The following is a 27,426-nucleotide window of genomic DNA, read 5'->3' on the forward strand; positions in this document are numbered from 1 at the left end:
ACTTCACCATCACCTTTTCCCTCCCTCTCTCTGCTTGGCGCAAGAGACAGGAAGAAAGATATCTGACTACAGAAGCGTCCTCACCTCCCCAGACTCCCTAAACCACTTTAGAGCTGCCTTGGGAAACTCTGTGGTCCTCCTGAGCCTCAGCCACTTCACTGTCCCCACTTCCACTCCCAACCCTGTGATTTATCTTTCATTTTTACTGAGGAAAACTTTAAAACTCTCTTTGTGAGAGTTGCTTAGTTGAGAACTAAAAAGCAGCAAATCAAACATTGTAATACTATGAACTGACAGTGTGCCTTATTAGGAAGCTTTGGAGAAAAAGTGAATCCACAAACACTTTTTCCTCCTTTTCACCATCCTTTTCTCTTTAAGGTTCAGTTTGTGGTGTCTTTGGGTCATGCTGGTTAAATGTGCCCTGCATTAGCACAGTGAGGCTGTATTCTTTGAGAGGAGGGAAAATGCAGCAGAGGCACTCCATCACGGCTTTTAAAAGAAAAAATGGATTCTTTAAAATGTTGCTTCGCTCATTGTGGTCTGGTATGGCTGGTTATGAAATTAGCTTGGGCCAGATGTTATTTCAGCCTTACACTGAATGTTTAACAGTTCTCTGCTTTGCTGAGACACTGACACACAATATATTCTACACCTGTTGCTTCATTTTATCATCTAAAAAACAGAATTTGAGAGTTTGGAGAAGCTGAAAGTCACATTATTATCTGTACAATTACTGACTGATCCAACTGAATTCTGAATTCATAAGACTCATCTTGTGGTAAATTATCTAACAGGCCTCACATTTTCTAGTCAGTGGCTATCCATTTTGCATGCTGAAATGGCAATTTTAACTGGCAGATTTTATCAGATGTAGCTAGCCAGCATGTTATGATAAAAATCTACAGAATATTATTTAATTCTGACATAACCCTGCTTAGCTGCTTAGCTTCTATACTTAGACAAGTAAAACAGAGGTGGGAGTCAAATTGTTTGTAGTCAGTCAGATTTCACTTTTAATGTTACAGGAGGCTTTTAGGACGAGAACTAACCACTGTGTTTGGTAAATGTAACACTATCATGGATAATGAGTTTGGTTAGAGTTGCAAATCCAGTGAAGATCAGGACAGAGCTGCTAACATTACCCTAAACACAATGGAGAAGTAATGCAAAGTAGATGTGCTATTGTGAACAAGGATTTCTTGAGCACCACAAACTGTAGTCAGCTAAAGCAGTGAAATGCTTTGGAAGTAATGACCATTTTCTACTGTAGGAAGTAAGCTAGTTAGCTGGGCATGCTAGCATTTGCATCTTACAGTACATTAGAGCAGAAAACATATTATTCCATTCCTTACATAAATTGCTCCAGTGTTTTTGTTTTTAAACAACTAAAAAAAGGCACCATCCTCCAAACTCTTTAAATGTAGAGTATATCCACTGAGTTCTGTTTGTCTGAGGATGAAGAGGAGACGTCAGGTTAAACACTCACTCTCTAGATTATAATTTATCACATATCTCTCCCAGCTATACGTTTTCAGAGACAAATGAACCGATATAAAAGCTTGACTCTGTTCATATATTTTGTAGACTCACCCTTCCCTCCAGCCACCCCATTTAGTCTCCTTAGCCTAACTCTATGAGACACTCTCTCTCTCTCTCTCTCTCTCTCTCTCACACACACACACACAGAGAAAGAACTATTACCATTCTACAAGGACCAGGGGACAAACAAGAGCAGCAGCAGGAAAAGCATCAGACTGCAGAGGCCCCTCGGTGGGTCGTCTGCTAAACTTAGAGCAGAAATGGGCCAGAGAGAAACGATCTGTGCATTCGTGTCTATGCCTGTATGTGTGTGTGTGTGTGTGTGTGTGTCTGACTGAGTGTTAAGTGGTATTAACTTCCATTCAGACACTGTCTGATTGTGTCAAGATGTGAAACAAAACACCCTCTCCTGCATTCTTGCAGTTTAATTTGTTCCTTCCACTTTCTTTTTGCAGTTTTGTCTCTGGCTTTCTTTTTTTGTCTTTTCATCCTTTAAATCCCTGGAAGGGTACGGTGGCTGCAACAGTGTAGTCATATTGCATTCAAAATCATGTTCAGTCAAAATTAGTCATATATTTTAATGAAGACCTGTGCTTTTTTTAATTAAGGTTCAAAAAGTACTTAAAATAAGGTCACTGTTAATTAGATGATGGCCTGACAAATGTGCAGGCTAATTAAGCTTGTATGTGTTTGATTAAAGATAAGTGGGCTTCCATGATAAGAAATGTGATGATGAGGCACGAGAAACGCAAAGTAGAGGAAAAAAGAGAGATGGAGAGTGAGGGGAGGTTTAATTGAGGTAGAGATGATAAGTGTGTATGTGTGTGTAAACCGAGAGAGAGTGAACGAGTGGCAGGGAGGAACGAAGGGGGAGCAGAGAGGAGGGCTCGTCACCAATACGTAATTTCAGCACATGTGGTGATGGCGGCTTTTGCTCACAGGCTTTATCAGAAATGAAGGCACTTCAGCACTGGTGTGTGCGTCCTTGAATCCATCTCTACTGTGTATGTGTGTGTGTGAAAGCCTGTGGCTATGGTGAGTTTATATCTCCTGCCCACTGTCTTTTAAATTCACTATATTCAAGCGAAGGCCAGCTGTTCCACCTTCCTCCCTGCCTCACCTCCCACTCCTCCTCTCTGTTTTTCATCCCTCCATCCATCCTCTTTCCCTCTGTCTCACTCTCCACTCTCTCTCTTTCTCTCTCTCTCTCTGGCTGGCTTCTCTTTCCATCAGGCGGTGCAGCAGCAGTCAATAGCAACCCCCCCTGCTCAAGTTCAAAGGAGCCTTTATAGGCAGGATAGAAATATGCATTGCCAAAAACCTCCCAGCAACAGACACCATCTCTCTGGTTTGCTCTACCTTTCTATCTCAGTCTTTGTCTCTTTCCCACTCAAAGTCTTTCTCTCTTTCTTTGCCTCATTGCTACTTCCTCACAAGGAAAAAATACCTATATGGTATATAATACACTTATTAAAATGCCTTGAAATCAATACTGTTGCTATGGAAACGGCACTTAATACTTAATACTTTAATATTACTTTAATATGGGCTAATTAGGATGTAAGTCCTCTTCCTATGGTACTTTTTGTATTTTTTATTAGTATTTCATCCTAGAGTAGATCCACTCTAAAACATTCAGTTAACACATGGCACAATATAACAAAATAACACGACACAGAAATCATGTTTTTTTTTCCCCATGAAAGCCGGCATGCTATTTAAAATCACACATCATGCCGCCTAATGCTAGGGTTGTTTAGTGTAAACAAGCAAAGGTGGTATATTAATGGCAACATAGAGGGATCCAGTCCAATTCAGACTCAGATCTTGGTTCATCAGAACTGAATGGACCCGTGAGAATCTCCATTATTTGTGCATCTACAAAACCCAATAAATCCAGGAAAAAATATATTCAGGCCAGAACATGTTTTTTCCAGCATAATCTCAATATGTCAAAAACCACACCAACAGGTGAAAAGTGGTAAACCGTAAAATCTTTAAAATAATGGGCCCCACAATAAATTCATATCAGAATGCTTAAATGCATCAATGCACTGATACACTGATGAAAGTTAAGTTTCATAACACAGTCACTTAATAATAATGAAAATATGTGTATTGTTTCTTTATTGAGGCAATACATACTTCAAATATCTGTATTCATGTGTGTTACCTACTTTACCACTAAGCTATAGCCTAGTACTGCTACCAGCTGACATGAACAATATGTACAGCATGTTAGCAGGAAGTAACACACATACAAGCCAATCAGAAGCATGTATCCTTTGGTGTCATTGTGTAATTTGATATAAGTTTGATATGAGTCAGAATATGATTTCAGCAACATGTCAGCTGTCAGTCATAGTGACGACACACAAGGAATCGGGACTTTGCAGCTAAAATGATGGCGCAGTGTGTTATATTGTAATATATTATTTTATTATATTACGTTATGTTGTAGTGGCTGTTTGCTGTGGTTACATTTGAACTGAGTATGTACAGAAAGCAGTGAATGTACTTACCTGTGAAAGTGTTCCCATGTCCTGGTTCACTGTACATGCTTTATGTGATCACTGTACAATGATTTTTTCATTTAGCAGTACGCCTTAGTTTGTTTTATTGTGTCGTTATGTGTGTGTGTGTGTGTGGAGTGTGTTTGAGTGCTTGTGTGTGTGCCTAAAGCAACACCCCAGTGTTAGTCTGTGATTGCAGAGTTGATTTGTCATTTTGTGTTTTGTATTGTGTGTGTTTGAGTGTTCTCTTTGAGCATGGGTTTTCAATGCAACCGTGTGTGTGTGTGCTTGCCTGCCTGCACACAAATGTGTGTGAGGATGTTGGTGTTTGTGTTTAAAGTCATTCAAATTTGTGTGTATGTGTGTGTCTGTGTGTGCATATTCCAGAGCAAGATTGGAAGTGGGTCTATTTCTTTTGCAGTCACTGATGTGCCCCTGTCTGTGTAATTGAAATACCTGAGTTATTGACTCTCTCTCCCCTCCAAGTCAAATAACTGCTCCGGGAGTGTGTGAGTGCACTCATTTGGAGGCTCTGGGGCAGAGCAAGCAACTCTGGCAGACCAAGGCCTGTCAACCATGGAATACACTCACACTCAGAAACACACACACAGAGCCCTATTGAGGCCAAACCTACAGAAATCTGGACATCCCAGCACAATTAGAGGCACAAATGAGTTGATACACACATATAAACTGCACAAACTGACACACAAAGATACCAGATACGTCTCTATCCCACACAAACAATGACAATGACAAACACACACACGCTTCACATAGAAGGGGGCACACATGTGTCCCGTCTCTCCCTTCCTTTCTCTGACAGCAGCGGTCCTCTGTGGTTGAACAACTCAGGCTTAGCCTCCTCCTGCCTAAATGGCTGGCTGACTGCCTGACATACACACACAATCGCATGGCACACATGCACACACACATAAACACACACACACACACCTCCGTTTGCCAGCTCCTTCACTGACTCCTGGCTTCCTGCCCCTTCACTGCTCACTCGCTCCGTACAGGATCACAGCCGTCTGCCAGCCTGCCCTCTTCCTCTCCATTCATCCTATTGTCACCACATTGTCTTCTGCCTCTGTCCCTCTGGAGGCTTCAAATCTTGGCTACATCCTTGCTGCTTTTTGTACATCTCTATCCTTTATTCTTGCTTGCTTAATTCTTTTCTCTCCCTTTAGCTTCTCTCTGTTTTTCTCTTTCCTCTTATCTGCCCCCTCTTCTACGGTTTTGTCTGCTCTTTTTCTATATCTTCGCCGTATCTCTCCATCTCTCTCTCTCTCTCCCCAGTCTCCACCGGCCACTCATCCTGCTGTATTGTGTAGTGTAGTGTATTGTTGTCTGTGTACAGTAGCCAGCTCTGACGTCAGCCGTGGATCCACAGAGAAGACAGTGACCGGCTCAGAGGCATATTCAAAGCCTTCCTGGCCGGCTTCCTGCGTCTGGCTGACTGACTCGCTGGCCTCCCTACCCCCTCTGGGAATTTTAATACTCACTAATCGATCACCTTGTGCCAACAGAGGTGATAATGTGGCCAGACCCTAATTATTGTTGCTGTAAATGAAGAGAGGTGTTTTGCAGCACTTCATTTTACTCAAGCTTTCTTATCATTCAACTCACTCCCACTAGCTTTTTTTTTTTTACTCCCAAATCTCTCACCCTCCCCCTTTCTCTGCTTCTGTGTCTGTCATGCACTTCTTTAAGCATGTATTTTTCTCAAAGGCTAATGAAAATTCTGCAGACCTCTGGCACTCTGAATGAGTGTGTTGGACAGTACATTAATACTGCTCTTAAGAAGAAGAGAGAGATAGAGAGAGAAAGCCAGAGGAAATGGGGGGGGGCAGGGTGGCAGGGTGCTGTATGGAGGATAAAGGGGGGAGCAGGAGTGTGCGAGTCTGGAAATTCAATTATAACCATACCCTGGCAGTAATTCCACTGGTATAAATGGGACGACAGAGCGGGAGAAGAGATGGATGGAGGATGAGAGAGAAAGAGGCAGAGAAGAGATAGAAAGTTGAGGAACAAATGGATTCAAGTTAGCTGAGAAACATGACCACAACATCGGTGTGTGCATCATTATTTCATGATTTTGAAACACAGCCCCTGCATCAGATGCACATGTTTTATATTTCTCGCAACACGGGATAATGACACGTTTTCACCCGCACGGATGCAGCACATTACACTCATTATTTGCGAGAGTGTTCTGTGTTTCACATGCGCATTGTAGCTCTCGACATGCCACCTCGACGGTATAGCCCTGATCTCATTAATGCAGAAACAAGGTAACGGATCAACCCGTGTGCATCCCCTGGGAGGGGCAGGTTAGCCTTTGATGTTGAGTGAAGCACAGAGAGAGCCCTAAGAAGCCAGAGAGATTTCAACACCCTGCTTGCCTGGCCTGGCCTGTCTGTCAGCTACAACTGATTTTACTCACATACAATCCTAAATCGAAGACTAGACAAAAACAAAACAAAAAAAAGTCACTCTCATTCATTTAATTTGCCTCATTAGAAGCATGAATATCCAAGAACATAAACACACTACTGTACATTGTGTACACAAGAGTTCTCATAGACTGACTCACACACATGCACAATAACAAGCTCATGTCGCAGAACTGCAGAGTCTTGTCTAGACTAGCACTTCTCACCTCCTCCTCTTCTTCTGTCCGACTCAATATTCCTTTTCAACACTGGTGGCAAGTCTCAGGCTTGGATATCAGTGTGTGAGCGATGTTTATTGGAGTGTCCTTCTCTGACTGTGCTCCTGTTTGGTTTGCTGTACATTCTCTCATATTTAGATTGAGCCTCACCAAAGGAAGGGACTTAGTTAGTGGATGTTTTATGTGCAGTGTGTGCCTTTACCAGTACAGTCATTGTCTAATATCTAGCACCTGGCAGGTTGCATTGAAATTGTATTGTTCTAACACAACTCTAATAAAACAAACTGATGAAAACGATCTGTGTGATTGAGGACAGCAGCTATGAGTCCCCAGAATTTGCTCCAGCCACCCACATGTACAAACTCATTAAAGGAGTCATAAAGACAACTAATGAAAATCATGACCGGTATCATTACAAGCCCACTGGTGTCCTCTCGCCTTTCTCCTCTGTGAGCGAGAGAATAAAGGCAGCTAAATTAATGTTCGCACCAATAATGTTACAAAACCACTGCTGTCCTTTAAGTAGTAGCTGTTCTCCTCTGTGTGTAAAGCCAACTAAATTAAAGTTCAACCCAATACTGTTGCGTAACCATTTACCCTCCTCATCTTTGTGCCTCTGTGTGTGTTTCTGTCATTTTCAGGATGACAACTCCATGTTCTTTCAGTTCGGCCCCTCCATCGAGCAGCAGGCTTCGGTCATGCTGAACATCATGGAGGAGTACGACTGGTACATCTTCTCCATCGTCACCACGTACTACCCAGGTTACCAGGACTTTGTCACCAAGGTAACTGCGCTCAGCTGAGTCAACATGCACAGATAATCAGGACGTAAAGGAAAGATGACACAAGCCAAGCTTCTCTTTATGTTTTAGAAATATTTCAGCCCTGCTCCATGAAATCTACTTAAAAAAATTAACACGAATTTTAATGTATGGTGCTGATTAGGACCTCTGTACACCTCTAATAATCCCAGTGGTGCTTAATGTAACAGCTTCATCCTCTTACACCTACGCAGATGTTACTATGGAACAAGTGTCAAATTAGATTCAAGTCTCTTGTCTCTTGTATAGCCTTGTCAATACATGACAGACTTGAAATACACATAATAAATACAAAAAAATCCTTGTGCTTAAGCTAGAGTTTTAACAAAAACAAGTCTTTGGAGAATCCCTGACAAAATCAGCCTCTTTTCCTCTGTCCCATTCAGATCCGTAGCACCATTGAGAACAGCTTTGTGGGCTGGGAACTGGAAGAAGTCTTACTACTGGACATGTCTGTAGATGATGGAGATTCAAAGATCCAGAACCAGCTGAAGAAGCTCCAGAGCCCTGTCATTCTTCTCTACTGCACGAAAGAAGAAGCCAACACCATCTTTGAAGTGGCCCACTCTGTTGGGATCACTGGCTACGGCTACACGTGGATAGTGCCCTCGCTGGTAGCTGGAGACACTGATGTCGTCCCTGCAGAGTTCCCCACAGGTAGGAAACCATGTTAGGAAACTGAGTCAAAATTAGGAATTAGAATTGGATTACGTTTTTATCTGGCATAATCGTACTGTGGAAAGATGTTTGCTTGCCTTGAGCTCAAATCATAAGCCCTTTCTAAGTCCAACAATTACACTACATGTGGCATTTGGCTGATGTTTATCCAAAGTGTATTAAATGTACCATGAATGCATTTCTACGTAGTTGGCCTCAGTCTCAGTCAAAATCCCTATGGGTTAAGGGTTTCCTCAGGGCTTTACTCTACAGGATAATTACACAGCTAGGAAGGTCAACAATGGTGTAAAATAATCAATTACTGACAAATATGCTGCTAGCAATTTACTGTAGCCTAACAGCCATTCGGGTGTACACAAGTGACAATTTGGAGATAATGGTAAATGGTGAAAGGTAGTGTAACAGTAGAAGAGAAGTCATAAAGTCAGCAAAATGACTCTTGCTAATGTCAGCTTTTTTCTTTATTTGGAGTTAACATTAACTAACATTAGCCACTAACATTAGCTGACATAACCCATAAGCTACTTATTTGACACCACAGAAGGAACCCTGAGCTTTTGAAATGTTATTTTTCCAATTTTTATTTTCAGTTGGCTATTTGGATTTTTCCTGCAAGACAAAAAACAAACTGACCTTTCCTAATAAGAAGTGAGGGAGCATTTCTCCCCCACCCTCCTCCCACAACACCACTGGAGGTCATTCTAACCTTTGAAGGTCAAATGTGGAACCAAAGTGCCATCTAAGTTGAGGTGCATAAACCACTCAACTTGCTCACGCAATCTGTCAGACATACCTGTCAGACTGCCTCATGTAACAGGACTTTCAGCACTTGGGGGTGGTCAGACACTTTTAGAAAGGCCAGCTCACAGCAGGAACTGTAGTGATGTTGCCACCATTAAAAGTAGTGGAACTTTCCGCTACTTCAGTCTGTTTTAGTCTCTGTAGAAGAGTAAACCTTAGAGAAGGTTGTATATTTACTCCGGACATATGAGCTTGATAATTTGTTGGTGTTTGGCTTGTTGATTTACAGTGAAGGCAGGATATTACACTGCTGCCTGTCCTCAGCAGTTTCTGGGAAATGGTTGCCAGGCCGAACCTGAGATCGTTGTGCTGTTCAAGCACCGTAACTCAGACTTTTTACCTCTGCTCCCTTATTGGCATCCATGGATGATTTACTCTAAATTGGAGTTAGGTGTGTTGTGCTCCTGTTTGTGCGTGTGTGCCAATGAGTGTGTCTTGTGCCTTTGTGTGTAATGTCGGTGTGCATTTGTCTGTGAAATGTGTGATTGGTTCATGGTTTAATTTGCATGAGAAAATAATGGGTGAGTGTAATCAAATGGGTTGTGTGTTTGTGCTTTTGTGTGTACCTCATATGGTGGAAGGCGAGTATTTACTTGTAGGACAGGGTGAACAAAACTACGATTGTGTGTGTGTGTGTGCATGTTTGCCTGTTCCAAATTAGGGTTCCACTCTATAAAGTTTGATATATCACCATATCAGTTATGTAAATCACACAACAACTTCCCTCCTGATTTATGTTGCCACGGAGATAATCGTGACTAGCTCATGTACTGCCTGAATGATTACAAAGTGGAGCTGGCAGAGTGGCTGTGTTGATGGACACACACGAACCTCTTTGAGTTAGCACTGAATTATCATGGGATTAATCATATGGGACATAATGACAGACAGTAGGCAAAATGTCAGTCAGTCATTTAATGCATGATGAATAGAGTACAGAATCTACCAATACACATGACACTCAAAGCAGTCCTAGAGTCTAACTTGAACAACAGAATGTTAGATATTTAATACAGTTGATAATTATGCATTTATGGACTGCAAAATATGACACTGTATTGACAGTATACATCGGAACCATACTATAGTTTGGGTGTTGAAATGTGCATACAAACTGAATCAGTATGCAGATGGCTGAGCTTCTGCTCACAGCACTGTTGCTGTAGGATCTGTGCTTGTCAATGCTGCCCTCTGCCAATGAGATGAAAATGATGGAAATGATTTTACTTTACAGCTTCAGCAGTGACAGTCTGTAAAACCTGCTCTGAGAGCAGCCTCACATTTGTAAAGAGCTGCCAAAGCACCTGAAAGATGTTTTTTGTGTTTTTTTTTTTTTTTGTCTGCATTATTGCAAAACCATTCATATCCTGACAGTAACACTAAGTGCATTTTTTGACATGGAAAAGGATAGATTTACAATAACACAATGCGTTTTGCAAGATTTAGAATCTGCTGTACAAGAGCAAGATACTTGCATTATAACTTGCATTATATTTGTAGACATTAGGCATTCAGCTGTAGTGTTCAATCATTCAACCAGCCTTTATCTCTGTGTTTCAACCTCAACATCCGAAAAGCTGCATGAAGCCTGTAGAAGCATTCAGCCAGACCAACTTCTGAACTTACACAGAGCCAAACGACACCGTGGCACAGCATGTGACTGATGGTGTGGCGGTGTGTGCTCTGGGTGAATGCAGCGGTTCAGGGTTCAGCAGAAGGTACATGCTAGCTGTGGGGCTAATTTGCTTACTAGGCACACTTAATAATTTGCACCATGTGTGATGAAGAGCCTCCAATTCTCCTGGGTAATTCCACTGATGCCTTCCTTAAGTGGCGCTCTGGGGAACCATCTCTCCTCCTACTCTCCTCCTTCCATCCCTCTCCTCCTTATTTTATACTGTTGTTCCCTCACTTCCCTGTGTGTTCCTCAGTGCTCCTCTGACTCTCTACTCCCTTCAGTTTTTTTCTTTTTCACTTCTGTATATTTGTGTCTATCTGAGTTTCTTTCTCTGCTCATTCTGTCCCTCTTTTTCCTGCTCGTCCCTCTCAGCTCTCTCTCCCTAACAGCCTTTCTGTCTCTATTCTTCCTGATCAGAGTTACATACTACTGCTGCACAGACTGGGCTAACGTAACAACCCCAATCTGACATCACTGACAATAATAAGCTGTTTCCAAAAATACCCTGTGATATGTTAGTTCTGCTGTTACAATGTCCAATCAGTTTGCCTGTGTGTGGATACAGAATTTGTGATTTTCTTTATATATGTGCGTATGTATGTGCGTACCTGTGACAGTAAGACAGACTTTGCCTTTAGACAGAGACACTGACTAGTTTACTGGCCAGAAAAAAAACCTTTACAGCTGCTACATTGCTGTTCAGCTATAACTTTGCCAGATGACATGTCTGTGTTATGACATTTAAACATGTCCTGAGAGATGTATGAATATTTCCACATCATGTAGCAGTTCCCAAGATGTAGAAACAAATACACTACACGGCACACACACAATCCCAGCACACACATGCTGCCAACACATACACATACATTTTATCCTTCCATAAAATAATAAAAGTGATATGTGTAAAAAGGAACAAGCAGTGGAAGTGAGTGAGTGAGTGTTGAGGAAGTGTCAACAGTGTGTGACATTAGATGTGGTCCTGAAGGGACGGAGCTGTCATCGTTGAGGCCCCGCGAGGAAGGCAGGTTGCCAGGCCGCCTGTCTATTTCTGCCCACTGACATGGTAGTGGACTGGCTGACATGTGGTCATACGCTGTCAGATAGATGCACACCAACTGATGGACAGAGAAAGGGACAGATAGCCATATAAATTGACTTGAAAGCACAACGTGCTTCACTGAGAGCTATGTGACCTGAACCCAGAGGCAGCCAATGGGGCCCAGACAGAAAGATCAGTTATTGGCCATTTTCAAAAGTCATAAGGGCACTTGTAGCTGAGAGATTGGATAAGACCACATTGATCAAGATTTCCACCCTAAATTGACAATAGCCGGCTTCCTATTTCCAGTGGATGACTGTGGAATGTCGCTAGCAGATTTTATCAGCTCTAACAAGCCAGCGAAAGTAAATGCTAATGCTTTAAAAATGTTAGTTGGTTGAAAAAGGTAGTCTCAAGCTATGTAATATTTTCAGATTTTAAACTGGGAAACCAGGAAAAGAATCTTCATGTATTAATACTAAAAGACTGAGGCTAAAGCTACATATTTCATGCAAAAAGTCATCCTCACCAGCTGATGATGCATTCAGAGGTCATTTATATAAAGAGGCAGCATTGTTTGTGTGTTGGAGGGTAGAGTTTTTATTCCTGTTACCTTTTTTGAACAGGTATTTTTCTAACGTTACCTGTAACCCCACAAAATATAGTTTGCTAATGACATACCTTTTGTCTGTGGAAATAACGCTAGATTAGTGCTTTTCATTTTAAGATAGTTAGCTTGGCATGGTAACAGTTTCAGCTAATGTTAGAGCAAATAAACACCCTGGTTAATAAAGGTGATAAAAGAAGACACCACCCTACAAACTCTAGATACCGATCTTCACTCCTAGTACAGCACCAGTGCTTGCTGTTTTGACATGTAGAAAATGCAAAGCTTGATAGCAGTTAGTGAACGGTCAGTAGGTATATAGGACAAATAAGGCTGTGGAGAGTAAATTAGCAACACTGCCTTCTTCTTAATGGCTACCACGATGAATATCTTGAGGAAGGAAAGCTTAGATGCTTTACTGTATGTGCTTGTTTACTAAAAGAGTACGTTTATGATTAATTAGATGGTTGAGACTCCTCATAAGTTCAGTAAGTTAGATCTGGTCCAATAAGGCCCTGTGATTTAAACCCAAGGTACATAAATGATTCTCCCAAATAAGATCCAAGTTCCCAAAATGGATTCAGAACAATTAGTCCCCTTGTGAGCCAAAGCCCAGTAACAATCCCACATGTTAGCTCTTTAACCTGATAAAATCCAAACAGTGGTGAACGACAGAACTAAATGGCTGGTCATTAAAAAGAGATTGTGCGCACTAGGCTCAGTGTTGGGCAGCATGCACTGTGTGTCATCAATTAATGGTGACTGTTTGTCATGAGTTAATCATATTATCAATAACGGCAGCTTAATATGAGTGAAACTCATTATCAAAATGTCAGCTCTGTTTTAATGGATGCATAATGGGTCTAATTTTCAGGGTAAATCAACTCTTCTCATAATGTTTCCATGTGTTTCTAAAGAATAAATTAAAAACCAACACTGATAAAATAAGTTACATCCTCTTGGTTCTGTACGGGGGGGAACATCCTCAGCCAGTCTTCCTTGGGTAAATATTGAAATATCCATGTATCGTCTATCTACTCGCTACTCACTTTGTGATAATCAACAGCAGAAAGTAGTGGAGGAAGGATGGGCATCCTGGCAAACAGTTGAATGGGCTGATGGATGGTTGGAAGGGCACTGGGAGAGATGGGCATGGACACAGGGAGAGAGACCTACAAATGAATGTTCATAAACAGACAGATTGTCAAAAGAGAACAGGATTCAGGCAGACAGAAGGACAGATAAACAGACATACAGACAGTGCAAAGGCCAACAAACAGAGACAGACAGTGCTTTAGACAGACAGATGGACAAACACAGCAAGGTGATAGACGCTTAGTCAGGCAGGATGGGAGTGCTTTTCATCTGCTCTCTGAGTCATAACGTAGTGAGCGCTCTCTCTCTTGGAGTGTGTTCAAAACATGTACACTCTGTATACCGTCACAGATTTATCCCTGTCTCTTCCTGCTTTAGTTTTCTCCATCTGTCTGTCTGTTTCTCCTTTGTCTCTCTGTCTCTGTTGTCTCTCTCTCTCTCGCATCACTTGTCCCCATATAATCCCATTCACCTCTCTCATTCTCATGCCTTACTTAACCTACATTCATGAATCCTTCCCTAGTTACCTCTCTATTTTTACTAACCCCTCTGTCCCGTTTCTTTTGTTGTCTTTCTTTTTTCGACATATCCTCTGATCTTTCTCTTTCCTCTTATTGCTTTGTCTGTCCAGGTCTGCTCTCCGTGTCCTATGACGAGTGGGATTACGGCCTAGAGGCCCGTGTTCGTGATGGCGTGGCAATCATTACTATGGCAACCTCCACCATGATGATGGACCGCGGACCTCACACCCTGCTGAAGTCTGAATGCCACGGAGCTCCTGACAAGAAGACCCCCATCTCAGGCAACCCAAACGAAGTGCTCAGGTGAGTGAAGGTGCTTTAATGTTGGTGTAATGTAATCAGACAAAAACAATGTAAATGTTTGTTACAAAGAAATGGGGACACGACTAAGTGGCAGATACTGTGTCAGTTGTACATTTTATGATATATGAATTAATAGACACATAATGGACAGTTGGTAAGCAGTTTACCAGAAACACTGTCTAGTGATTAACAACATGGCCCAGCTTATTTACACGTTGCAATGGCTTTTTATTTCATCTTCTTACTTGGTTAAATGGGAGCTTCAGTGCTTCAACATTGCACCCCCATAAAGTCGTGGCAGCAGAGGCAGATATATCCTGACATTTGGTTACTAGGACAAGCTGAGCTCCAAAAAATGCTGGATCCTACATTTCCCATAAAGCAACTCAATAATGTCTTTTATTAGATCCTCCTCTGCCTCCCAATGCTCTTCTCTTTCAGCCCCTTTCGAAAAGACTGCATTTTAAAGAGCCTTTAAAATGTGACTGACAACCCATCATGGCTTGGTTTCTGTTGACAATTAATTGTGAAATATATGGAATTCAGAAATCTGTTTATTACTGACAAGTTTATTGCGACATCTAAGTGTATTTTCCTTTAACATATTGGAGATTTGGACGAGCTATTGTGCCATAATGTATTCAACCTCAAATTGAATGCTGATACTTATCCATAATCTTCTATCTGCTTTCAAATCATTGCAGCATCTGGCATTGTGAGAAAGTCGGAGTGCACTGCAGGAACAATGTCCCTTCTCCTGTTTCATGTTCAGTAAAACAAGCTCACTTTGTGCCCTAAAGGAATCCAGCACAAATTCCATGAAAACTAGCTCTGTGGTGTACAATATAAAGTACAGTGTAGAGGCCATGTGTCTCAGCAGTGGTCTTATTTGTTTACCATCATTTATTTACAATTACACTAATGTCTCCAAATTAATGTGGCAATGATTTATGGATGCTAAAATGCTACACACAGCAGCTTCAAAAAGCGCACAGGTTCAGGCGGTGTTATATCAACACGAGGATCCTGGCTTAGATCAGCACAACCATAGATGCAGCAGATGCTCACACACACAAACACACACACATGCACCTTCATCCCCTGCATACTGTGATCATCCTCCCCCCATGTAATAATACCCTACACACATAAACACCCCCTTCACTTGCCCCTTCCTCAGGAAAATCCAACCCCACCCCCCCCAGCTGTCCGTCTCAGCAGCAGGCCTTTTGAACTGGTTGTGAAGCGCAGCGTTCGACGGCGCTTTGCTCTGCGCTCTGCTCTGCGCTCTGCTCTGCGCTCTGCCTAATTGGTCCCAATGGCGTTGCAGTCGGCGAACACTAGCCCCTGTCGTGCTGTGCTCCAGAACTCGGCACAGTGTTATACTCAGGGGCTGTTTCACCCCTCTGCCACTCTGCAGGGTCTACTGTAGAAGTATGTGTGTGGGTATGTGTGTTTTTATTGTGCTAAAGAGCGACAGTCAGTGAAGGCCAAATGTGTGTGTGGGGGTGGGGGACTGCACTGCACAGTTTGTGTGTGCTAAGGTGATGGTCAGTCATCTTTAAGGACACCAGTGTGGTTGCTGTTTCACAAAGATCTTGTTTCCACTCATGATTTGGGGCCATGCTGTTTACAAAAGCTGCTGTATTGTTGCTAACATAAACCTCAGTTACACACGCACACACACACATACAGCATGACACATACATTGGTAATAATATTGACACACACTTGTTTTCACATACAGATAGACACTTAGTCTCTGCTTCATGTCTCTCTGCTTTCTACTACAAATTAACTGCTGATTATAAACAGAAATTTGAACATATGCACTCTCACACAGCAGCTGGAGAATACAGGAGCCTACACTGTATAAACACATGCTCACCTTTTTGAATTGTACGTTTTTGGATTGTGAGGCATGTGGATAATTTTTCCGCTCATGCTCTGAGCTTAACTGCATCCTGCACTAAGGCAGCAAGGCTTTGTTGTCCATTCCAGTGAACTCTTTAGATGTCCTTTCAACCCCTGTCTGATTGTTCACTCCTTTCTGAAGCTTTGCATTTGTTTCACCACTGCTTACTGCTTTGAGATAACACTGGAGTTTATAGCAGCTGCTGTTGCCCCAGAATACAATTCCCCTGCTCTGTTCGTGTGTGCCTTGCTGTGGTCTGCTGTGCACCGCTCTGTTCTTCTCAGCTCTGCTGTGGTCTTTTCTGCCGTGTCCTGTGCTGCTCTCTGCTCTGCTCAGCTCTTTCTTTACTCCGTTGTGTTCTGCTCTGTCCTCTCTGGCCCTGTAGTCTTCTCCTTTGTTCTGCCCTGGTCTGCTTTTATACATATGCTCCTCTATTCTCTGCTTTGTTCCACTTTATTCTCTTCTGTCGAGCCCTGCTCTGCTCTGTTTTATCTGCTCACACCCTCCTCTCCCCTCGTCTGTTTTCTCTCCTTTATTTTCTCTCCTCTCCTCCCCTGGTTTTCCTCTCTTCTCCACTGTTCTGCTCCTCCCCAACCATTGTCTGCGCTCCAGACCTGCAGTTTTATAATCAACTTAGCTGTGTTGTTGATTAGATCAGTTACGAGCGCTGCTAAGATCCTTCGCCCCTCACTGCCTTAACTAAATTTGTTTGGTGATAACCTTTGTCTTCAAGTGTTCAATCAAGAGATTAGCATTTGGCCTACAGTCTATATACTAGAAACTGAATGAATGGCTGGTTGCCTGGCTCACTGGCTGCCTGGTTGGCTGGACAGGTGCCTTGCCGCCTGGTTGGTTTGCTACTGAGTGAATCAGTGGCTGATTTCTCATAGGGTGGGAAAACCAGTCTCCAAGCAATTCAAACACATTTTTGTAAATTTTCAAACAGACCTTTCAGGAAAATCATATATAAATCAGGTAGAGGCACAATTCATTCTTAGCTGTTGAGAATGGTGGTCTAGAAATCATCCATGAAAATCAATTGAGGCTAGCAACTGGGATATGAGGCTAATCAGCAAACTACAGCAGTGGTTCCCAAGCTTTTTGTTTTTTATAAGACTTATCCTCAAAGCCCCATCACAGACACCACCAGACATGTTCCAAATTTACTCAGTTGAACTGATTTTAAACTGGATATTACATACACAAGTTCATATTATTGAACTTTCAATTTTGATTCATACAACTACCACTCAGAAAGGCAAAAGCTGGACATTCCAACCAATTATCCATTATCTTTAGCCATTTTAATAATTCATGCATCACTTTCAGTTATCTGTTTAAACTGTTTATACTTTTAGCTATTTCAACTCATCTGTTCTTTCTCTTAATTGTGTTGACTCAATTATAAATTCTTTCACTGGGTGCAAGTTCCTGTGTTTGGGAAACACTGGTTTAGAGAGACTTTCTGCCTCTCAAAAAGTCACCAACTCATGAGGAACAATTTAAACTGTAGATTTAGAATAAGCATGACACACTGAGCCCCAGGCCCAGAAATAGGCCCAGGAACTGCTGGATCTATTTCTTGTTTCAGATTTATTTTGAGACAGATTTTTTTTTTTTTTTTTTTTTTTTTTTTTTGGTGAGTTAATTTAGGAGATCTTCCCCAGAGCAGCAGCCATGTTTGAAAACTTGATGTTCAAAATTCTTATTGAAAATCTGAAGCAGCACAGCAAATGGTGAAGGGAAGAAGGATGGAATGGAGGGAGCACCTGTCAATCATTCATTTTACAGCCCAGTGAAAGGCTGCATGTTACAGCAGTTACATATGTGCTAAACCAAACTGAACAAAGCAAAATTTGAGGGACAGCTCTGGGACACAACAGCTGTGTATCCCAGTCTGATACTTAATTCTGGTAGGGATTGTGACTATTGGAGATGATCACACATCACTTTGTTGTTTTGATCACACATCACATGTTTTTCAAGCGTGTGGATTACAAAGCAGCTGGTTCAGTATGGGATTCATGGAAATATGTAAATCATATCTAGTTTACAATTCAATCGACTGTTGAATGATGAAGAATTGCTGTATGGTCACTGTCATCTTGACTTTATAAGCCATACATTATGTTGATCCCTCTCTGCTTAGCATTTCCTTGTCCAGCCCTTAGTGCTTCACAGAATACCACAAGAGAAGGACATGTCACTCCACTAAGTAAATTAAGTCCACTGTAGCCAGCACTGTGACATTCCAGCTAATGCTACAGTATGAGCCTGACAAGTGAAGATAGCAGACAGAGGAGGAAGAGAGCAAAGCACAGTGAGCAAAAGATGTTGCAGAGCGAGGGAGAGACAGACAGCGAGACCACTGGTGAGCAATACACAGCAGTGTGAGAATCATGAGTTTGACAACAGTGGCCCTGACCTTGCCAGGCGTGGACAGGTTCCAAATGAGCTTGGAGTTGGAAAGGTGTCAAGTCCTTTTAAGCTCTGTGGACATTTTTGAACTTCTGTTGCCTCAGTGAGGCTTTCAATAGAGTGTTTATATGTTTGTGTGTTTGCATGTGTGTGTGTGTGTGTTTGTGCATCCTGCTGTGTGCATGCAGAACACTCTGAAGTAGCATTTTGACCCTATTGAGCTGAGGAATGAGTGTGTGCCAGCTCGATGGACAGTGTGTTCACCTTGGTGTTTGCGTGTGTGTATGTGTGTCTGAGCTAGCTGTTCCAGACTCAGTATATAAAGGCCATTTGAGTGTGTGTTTATGGGGCAGGCCAGTGGGAGGCGTTAAAAAGGTACCTGGCTGTGATGGGGCTTGATTGGAACTAGGTCAGGATGCTCCTACTCTGTCTCTCCTGTTTCTTCCCTCTCTCTTTTCTCCAGTTTTATTGCTGCCTCTCTTTCTCCTCCTAAATCTTTTCATCTGTCTCTGTCACCAAATCTCTTTTTCTCTGCCAGGTTTATTCAGTTCCTTACTTTTCTGTGTTTCTTTTCTGTGGTCTAAGTTGCTGGAGCCTTCTTGAGATTCTAAGGATTGTTACAATTCCAAGATAATAATAATAATAATAATAATAATAATAACAACAACAACAACAATAATAATAATAGTGCCATATATTTTACATTTTTCTGTCATTCTGAATTACATCCCAAATTTTCAGAGTTTTCACAACCTTCAAATGTGATTTAATCTTGACCAGATATCACATATACAAAATTTGGAATGAGCTGTATAAAAATGATTGCCTTTTTCTTTTAGAATAAGACATTTTTAAAATTGTGCTGTTAAGGTCAGTTCATAAATGCTCATAACTTGAAATTAGTATAAGCTATCATAAACATTTGGTGTGCTTGTTCTAAATCTAGGTCTAAGGCATCTAGATTATAATCATATTAATATCTCTTAATTATTTTTCTCTGAAATTAATATGACATGATCTGTGGTCATGTCTCAGTCAGCGTGTGAATTATAAACAGATTTTCTAAACTCTAAACTCTAAACTTTGTAGTAGTAGACTGCACCAAATCCTGCAAAAATGTGACATGGCTTTGCTTGCAGTGGTCAATTACAGAGTCCATCACTCAAAATTTTGAAATCTGTGATGTTGTAATGTTAAACCACAAAGTCCTGGGTTCAAATCTAGAGGAAGACCTGTCCTGCAGTCACTGTCACTCCTCCACTCTATCTCTTGACTTCTGCTGCTGTCAGCGGGGTGTTAAAGTTAAAGAGGCCTGGAGAGCTGTGTTGTCCTGATGGTCAAGTGACATAGACACATGTCATGTGACAAAATGGTTTCTGATTCATGTCCAGATTGTCAACTTTGGTGCGTTCATCTTCCTGTTTCTCTCCACTGTCTGTCATGATCTGTGTTCACAAACATTGACTCTTGTCACTTGTTGTTAATACATATACAGCATGTAAAACAATGTGCTTGGACCCATGTCTTCTGTAGGTGATTATATTTTTTATTCTTAGATCTTTTAAGGCTTTTGAAGATTTACTCCAAAATACTGAGAAATTAGGAAATCAGGAGAAGTGTTATGCCTCAAGTGTTTTATGCATTATCTCTGAAATGCAGAGAATCCAATCTGTTCAAGGGCTACCATTTTAAATTAATTTCATGATAATTAGTTTTAATGAAGAACTGTCTATCATTTGTCAAAAGAAAATCAAATCAAAACCTCACATCTAGTGCCGTTTGCTACCTCCCCTCCTCTCTGTGCTTCTGTTCCTGTCTTGTCATCTCTTCTCTTTCTTCCCATTAGCACAATTTATTACACTATTTACACATTCAGTTCCCAAGTCTGAATACACACATGGATACCACTCGATGCATGCAACAAATTCACACCTCCCCCCACCACTCACATCCTATATCCCAAGTGTGCATGCAGCAAAGCTACAGTATGTTTGTCTGCCTCGACCGCACAGAGCCATATGAGGCATGTTATCATTCTCCATATAGATTCCTCCTCTACAAATCCAATAAGTACATTGCACCACAGTAATTGCTAAGGAGTGTAATTCATGACTAATTCATGTCAGGGTTAATTTATTAAAAATGACTTATCAATATTTCACACAACTCCTCCATTATTCACACCAGAACATGCGCTAAAACGTATCTGTGTCAGGCCGTGGAGTTAGCATGGCAAGTGTTTTTCTGTGTGTGTGTGTGTGTGTGTCTGTGTCTGTGTGTCTGGTACTGTGTTGTTCTGATTTACAATAGCTAGAATCCTCCTCAAATAAAACTAGGAAGGATACATTCACCGAAATGTCTAATGCTGCACAAATATGAGGCAGTGAATGTAGAGGATAGTGATACCGTAGCCTGTCGGAGTCCAGTCAGTGTCACACACTTTCGTTCGCCAGGTGGAGACAGCTGCTGCTGCTGTTTGAATTTTAATTCACCTGCTGTACAGTACAGCTGAGATACTCTCCTCTAGCTGCAAACTGACGGGTGCAACAGGATATCAAAGGACGGGGTTTAGTAAGTGGGTGGATGTGTGCCTCTGTCTTATCATGCTACTCACACAGTGTATGCATAGCATCCCTTGCATGCATGTTACTTAATGCCATCTCTTGGCACATACAGTTGCTTTAGAAAATACAGAGAGGGGGTTAGAGTATAGGTTTGTCTTCACATGTTTATTTGTGTTTTCTCTCATGGCAAGAGGCAGTGAAGGTGACAGTCATCCAGCTCTGAGCAAGACATTTAACACATTTAAGCCCCAGTGGAGCTGCTCAGTGGCCCATTAGAGGACCGACCGAGGAGCTTCCACATGTGGATGTACTGTATATACCTCAGTGAGTGTGAATGATGGGAAAACGGCAAGACTGCGTTGACACGTGTGTGTCCAGTTTAATTGGTAGTGATACAGGAAGTTCAGAGGAGGTGACAGAATGGAGAAGAGAGATCGAAGAGGGACCTTCCTGTAACCACACTAGTGGTGAGAGGAGAGGGGAGAGAGCTTTGCAGTCTAGTAGTAATATGTCCCATCCCCTCCCTCTTTTTCTTTGAATCCCACCTCTCCCTCTCTCTCTCTCCGTCTCTGTCTCTTTCCCTCCCACCCTCTGTGAGATTATCGTTACCATAGTAACGCAACAGATTGGCTTGGAAGTCACAGTGGTTGTGGGTGCCATGGCAACACACATATGCTTGTGTTTCGCTCCTGTTACTGCCATCAACATGTGTAGGATGCACACACGTACACACATATAGGCCCCACATTGTAGCATGTAACAATAGCTTGCTCAGTAAAGATTAAAGGGGGCATCAGCGTCAAGTCATTTTGTAAATGGCTTATGATTTATGCAGCAGATTCTGTGCACTTTGTATCAGTGCCAAAGCTCTACAGGATGGGGCTGTTAGCCGGACACATGGGGCTGCATGAGACGGTATGATGCTGGATGATTCTGCTCTTCACAGCCCATTGAAAATATCAATATTTAATACAGGAAATAGAAAAAGGAAGCTGGCATTAGAGTAATTGCTGGATTATTACATAGTCCCTCCTATTCTGTACATAGGACAAGCCTAGATCAGTAGATGGATACAGATACATAGAAACATAGAAAGAGATCAGGTAAAACAATTTGAGTGCAGCAGAGATGTGGTAAGATGTGTAACGTCAAAGTAGAGCTGCAGAGAGGTTGAGTTTCATCGCTCTCTCCTGAGGAAAATGACGGCTCAAGACAAACAGATTTTGCTTGTGAACGTGTGTCCTGATACATGACCCAGTCTGATATTTACAGACCCCATCAACACCAAGCCAGTTCCTCACATACACAGCCACACATACGCAGACACACACACCTTCTCTCGTCATTTATTTATTCATCTACATATATATGGTGTGCACAGTTTTGAGGCAGTGTTTCCATGGAAACAGTCACAGAGAGAGAGGGAAAGAGAAAGAGATGGAAGGAGAGAGAGTCAAGCATGAGGGAGTGAAAGAGTTAAGACGTGTGTGTGTGTGTGTGTGTGTGTGTGTGTGTGTGTGTGTGTGTGTGTGTGTGTGGGATGACAGTGAAGTGATCTGAGTTTACCTGACATAAACATTCCTGTTCTCATATACACACACTTACACACTCCCACGCACATTCACCATAATCACTGCAAGAGTGTGTGTGTGTGTGTGTATGTGTGTGTATGTGTGTGTGTGTGTGCGCGTGCACGTATGCTTGCGCGTGTGCGCATGTGTGTATGTGCGTATGTTGTGTTTAGTTGAAGGGAGGTGAAATGATTTCACCTGACAGAAACAATGCTGCTTTCTTTCGGTTTCTCCTTCTCCGCCACACAAACACACCGACTGAAGTAGACACACAGAGCCACAAACAAACACAGATACGCACACACACACACCAACACACAGTGATCTGACAAGCTGCTGGTTGGTGTATTATATAGTACTTTTTGTTTTATTTGACGCCAGATACAAACTGCATTGCTCATTTTTTTGCCTCCTTTCTCTGTCCCTCTCTCCAGAGCTTGCTTTGTTGTTTGTCAGCGGGACACTGCAAGACTTGGTGTAAAAATTAGTCAGTTTATCTTTTCAGACAATGCAGCTAAAATTTCAACAGTTTCAACTATTTTTTTAAACAAGTTACCCATGTGCGTCCAGCTAGAAAGACTGGAAACAGGGGGAAACAGCTAGCCTGGCTCTGTGCAAAAAATAACACACTCCACTTACCAGCACATCAAACACTCACCATTTAACATGTTATATCTTATTTATTTAATCTGTACTAAAAGCGTAACATAAAAAACATCTACAATTGATGGTTTTATACTTTTTGTATGGATTAAGTAAATGTGCTATAATGTGTTAATTTGTGAGATTTAAAGGTGCTGGTACGTTGATTTTGTTATCAGTGGACAGTGGACTATTTCTCTCTGTTTCCAGACTTTGTGCTAAGCTACGCTAAGGAGCTACTGGCAGTAGCTTTATATTTGATGGACAGGTAGGAGAGTGATGTCGATCTTCTCATTCAACTGCCCATCTAAAATCAAACAAGCATATTTCTCAAAGGGTCAATCTATTTCTTTCTCACAACAGCATGGGTGTACACAACGAACCTGTAACATATGGGATGATTGGAGGAATCATTTGCTAAAATTCATTTCCCTCAGTCTTGTCTTAAAATCATCTCCTGCAGTTCTGCTCAAATGTCTGTCTGCAACTGATAACTAATGTACAGTACATTCATCTATTAATGGTAAAACTGGTTAGACAGTAGCTGATACCTATTTCCTGGGTGATGATGAATTTGTGTAACATCAATCAGTTTGTCTGAAAAAATAAATGCTCAAGAAATAAACTGACATACAGTGAAACGTTTGGGAAATTGAGCCATTAAACAAGAAAGGAGATATAGATATATAGAGCAAATAAAACACCTGTGAGCTGCCACTGCCAAAGATATTTGTCAGCAAGTGATATATGCCTCAACAAGTCTCTTTCTCTGTCTCCCTCTTCAATGTTTCCCTCCACAGGTACCTGATGAATGTGACGTTTGAGGGACGTAATCTGTCGTTCAGTGAGGATGGATACCAGATGCACCCCAAGCTGGTCATCATTCTGCTCAACAAGGAGAGACAGTGGGACCAGGGTGAGAGAGAGATGTTAGAGAGGGCGGGTGAACATTCACGTATATGGACATGTGTGTGTACATCTGTATTCATGTTGCTGGTTAAATTACAAGAAAAATGGGCATAAAGCGATCATGTGTGGCCTTTATATTCCAAGCAAGACCCTGCTGTCCTCTGGTGTTCACAGTTAAATAATGTGTAAGATGACAGGATTGCAGCAGTGCCAGAGAGTCAGCTGTATCCTCACAGTACCAGATTGGTTCATGAGATTCTGTGTCTTTCTATCTACATCTCTTATCAACTGATTTTCACTTTTTAAGCATTTTAAGCCTTAAGCTTTATAGGCACTAGTCTGATTAGATATTATCAACTAGGCAAAGGTGCCTTTGAGCAATGTACTGCAGCACAGACTCCAGAATGGTGATGTACTAAGAATGCTGCAGGTGTCCACAGCTGTTCATTTTAAAAGTTTGCTAAACTATTTAATATTAACCATTATTTATGTAACATTGTTACAAAATCATCCTTCACTTGGGAGGTTTTTGTCTGCCAAAAAAACTTTTTTTTTCTAACTTATTTGACGACAAAGAGATCAGAACTTACATGGAGCAATTAAAGTAAAAACATCACGACTGGCCACGTGATACTGTGTACAGGCAGCCTCATCATACTGTACATATGTTATTGTGAGGCTACAGCAAAAAGAGCTGCTTTATAAGATAAATAAAATTAAAATGTGAAAAGATAAATACATAAAAATAAAATACATGTTATGCATGTGGTGGTTGGATTTGCTGCAGATATCAGAGAATTTATAGTCCAATGAGACTCTGAAAAGTTCCTGTCACAGGACCTCAGGTGAACCATGATGAGCCACTTCAGGGACCTCATTTATCAAGTCATACATCGAACAAGTTCTCATTGTCATGCAAACAACAATAACAAAACTTATCTATTCTACATCCATCTGTTTGTGCACGTATAGGCTCCCTTCAGAAACACTCCCAGAATATCAAATATGATCCGCCACATACTCTGAAAGTCCTGGTAGCCTTAATGCAGTAACTCAAGTAGCAAACAAGAACCAGAGCAAGCGACTTTATTGAATTATCCCATTGTATATGTGTTCCTACATTGTTACAGGTGTTATTTTATTTCTCATTGTAACACATTTCCATTGTTTCTGCTTTTCATTTGTTGTCATACAGTTAGATATGACAAGTGAATGCAAATGAACCATGAGTGATGTGGTGTGCACAACTGGTCAACTTCTTCCTACTGTACATAGAGCTTAGTATGACTAATAAGTTCAACCAGTGGCTTCAAAGATAATTAAATAAAGATGCAGTTTGGGGAGAGACAGACAAGAAGTTCACTTTTACATGGTGGTCAAATAAGAAAATTTCCACCAAAAAAACAAAAAAACAAAACAAAACAATAGAAACAACAAAGACATTGGCACTTAAGTGATTCTGTGCCCAGTTTGCCCAGTTTGCTAGTTTGCTTTTAATTGTTGCACTTTTTAATTGAAAATGCAGGCTACCTTGCTTAGATATATCAATTTAAATTAATCATACAAAAAAACAGAGGGCAGTTTTGCCCAGAATTAAAATTAACAGGGAAATAAATGTTTAAAGGGAAAATAAATTATTACTTTTGTTCTCAGAATAATCAGGCCATAATGAAACATTAAAAAGAACATGAAAACTGAAAAACAAAATTGGATCTTTAAATGACAAACTGGTATTGTGACAGTTTCACAATATCAGTATCAACAACGTGAACAAAACAACATTTTCTCTTTTAATTAACAGTTTTCCCTGTTAGCTCAAGTTAAATTAAAACATGACATCTGATTTCTGATCATAATCATATCTCTTATATGGAGCCACAGGTGCTCAGTGACACAATAAAACAAGATGACATACAGACAGTAATGGCATAGATTTACTCTAAAAGAAATGATTTCCCTCTTTTTCAAATGAAAAATGAAAATGTACGTCAACAGTAACGTTGTTTTGTGAATCTGTGATTTATGAATCAGTTGACCGGCAGTTGCATCTGTGTACCAATGAGAGTTTGCAGGTACACATGGTCAGGAGTGATGATAAATGTAACACCCCTTCAAGCACAAGAAGAAATTGCTAAATCAAATTCTATGCGTTAACATAAAACTGTGTCAACCGTTAAACTCAAAGTTCAGTTGTAAATAACTGCAGTGGTATTGGGCAGCTTCTACATGTGAATGTACGAAACTCTGTAGTTGAAAACAGAACTTTATCTGTACTCAGTCAGCTTTATCAAAAAAAATGAGGTTAAAAAAATTTCTGTTTTATAGACAGAGAAATAGTTAAAAAGTGTGGATGGCAGAGAAGGTGGTAGTGCAGATCAGGCCACAATAATCCTGAGTCAGACTCTGAACCAACAACCTTAAATGAACCCGATGCACCTCACCACCTGCACGGTCACCAGCATCTGTGTTTTCTGATGCTCCCTCTCTATTGTATCTGTGTCCTGCAGTCTGACTCCTTTGACTCTCCCTATTCTTTATTCTCAGTATTTCTCTCTTTCTTCTGCCTCTCTAATCTATATTCTGTCCTCTGATCAGAGAACAAGGTGAATCGCTCCCCTCCTGTCTCCCCCCTCTCTCTCTCTCTCTTTCTCCCCTTGCAGTCTGCGCCACCTCTTCCCTCTCCTCCTCCTCCTCTCTCTCTCCCTCACTCATGTTTAATTCGTAGCTTGACTTCCAGCTGAACCACTTTTCTTGGATCCTAATGAGTTCCAGCTCCTACAACCATCCTTCCACTGCACCTTTGAAGTAGTGTGAAGACTCTGTAGTGTCCAGTCCCGTTTTCTCCCCTCCAGGATGATTTTAACCCTTTTCTTCCCACCTCCCTCCCCCCTTTCTCACTCTCTCTCTTTCTCTCTCCGTCCCTGTCTGTCTCTATCTCTCACTTACCCTTTTTGTGCAGATAGAAGAAGGCTGCATTGTGCCCGAGGGATACACAGGCTCAGCTTGTCCACTCCAGGCAGGCTTGCCAAGTTTGTGTTCCCTGGAGTGCAGTGTGTGTGTGTGTCTGTGTGCATTTACATATTTAACAAGTGTGCAAACCTGACTTTACACACTCGCCCCGCAGCTCCCTGT

The 27,426-nt window shown here is 41.4% G+C and overlaps 1 protein-coding gene across 1 annotated transcript in view; it reads left to right on the forward strand.

The window, feature by feature from the left end:
• The window catches only part of grin2ba (glutamate receptor, ionotropic, N-methyl D-aspartate 2B, genome duplicate a), a 116,439-nt gene that overhangs the window by 60,440 nt on the left and 28,573 nt on the right, over nucleotides 1–27,426 (forward strand). Inside the window, exons 6-9 of the mRNA XM_051073699.1 lie at nucleotides 7,371–7,514; nucleotides 7,937–8,207; nucleotides 14,083–14,275; nucleotides 24,186–24,324. Coding sequence (XP_050929656.1) covers nucleotides 7,371–7,514; nucleotides 7,937–8,207; nucleotides 14,083–14,275; nucleotides 24,186–24,324 — 747 coding nt within the window. The remainder of the gene's footprint in view (nucleotides 1–7,370; nucleotides 7,515–7,936; nucleotides 8,208–14,082; nucleotides 14,276–24,185; nucleotides 24,325–27,426) is intronic.

The sequence above is a fragment of the Lates calcarifer genome, linkage group LG11, assembly GCF_001640805.2.
Source record: "Lates calcarifer isolate ASB-BC8 linkage group LG11, TLL_Latcal_v3, whole genome shotgun sequence".
NCBI lineage: Eukaryota > Metazoa > Chordata > Actinopteri > Centropomidae > Lates > Lates calcarifer.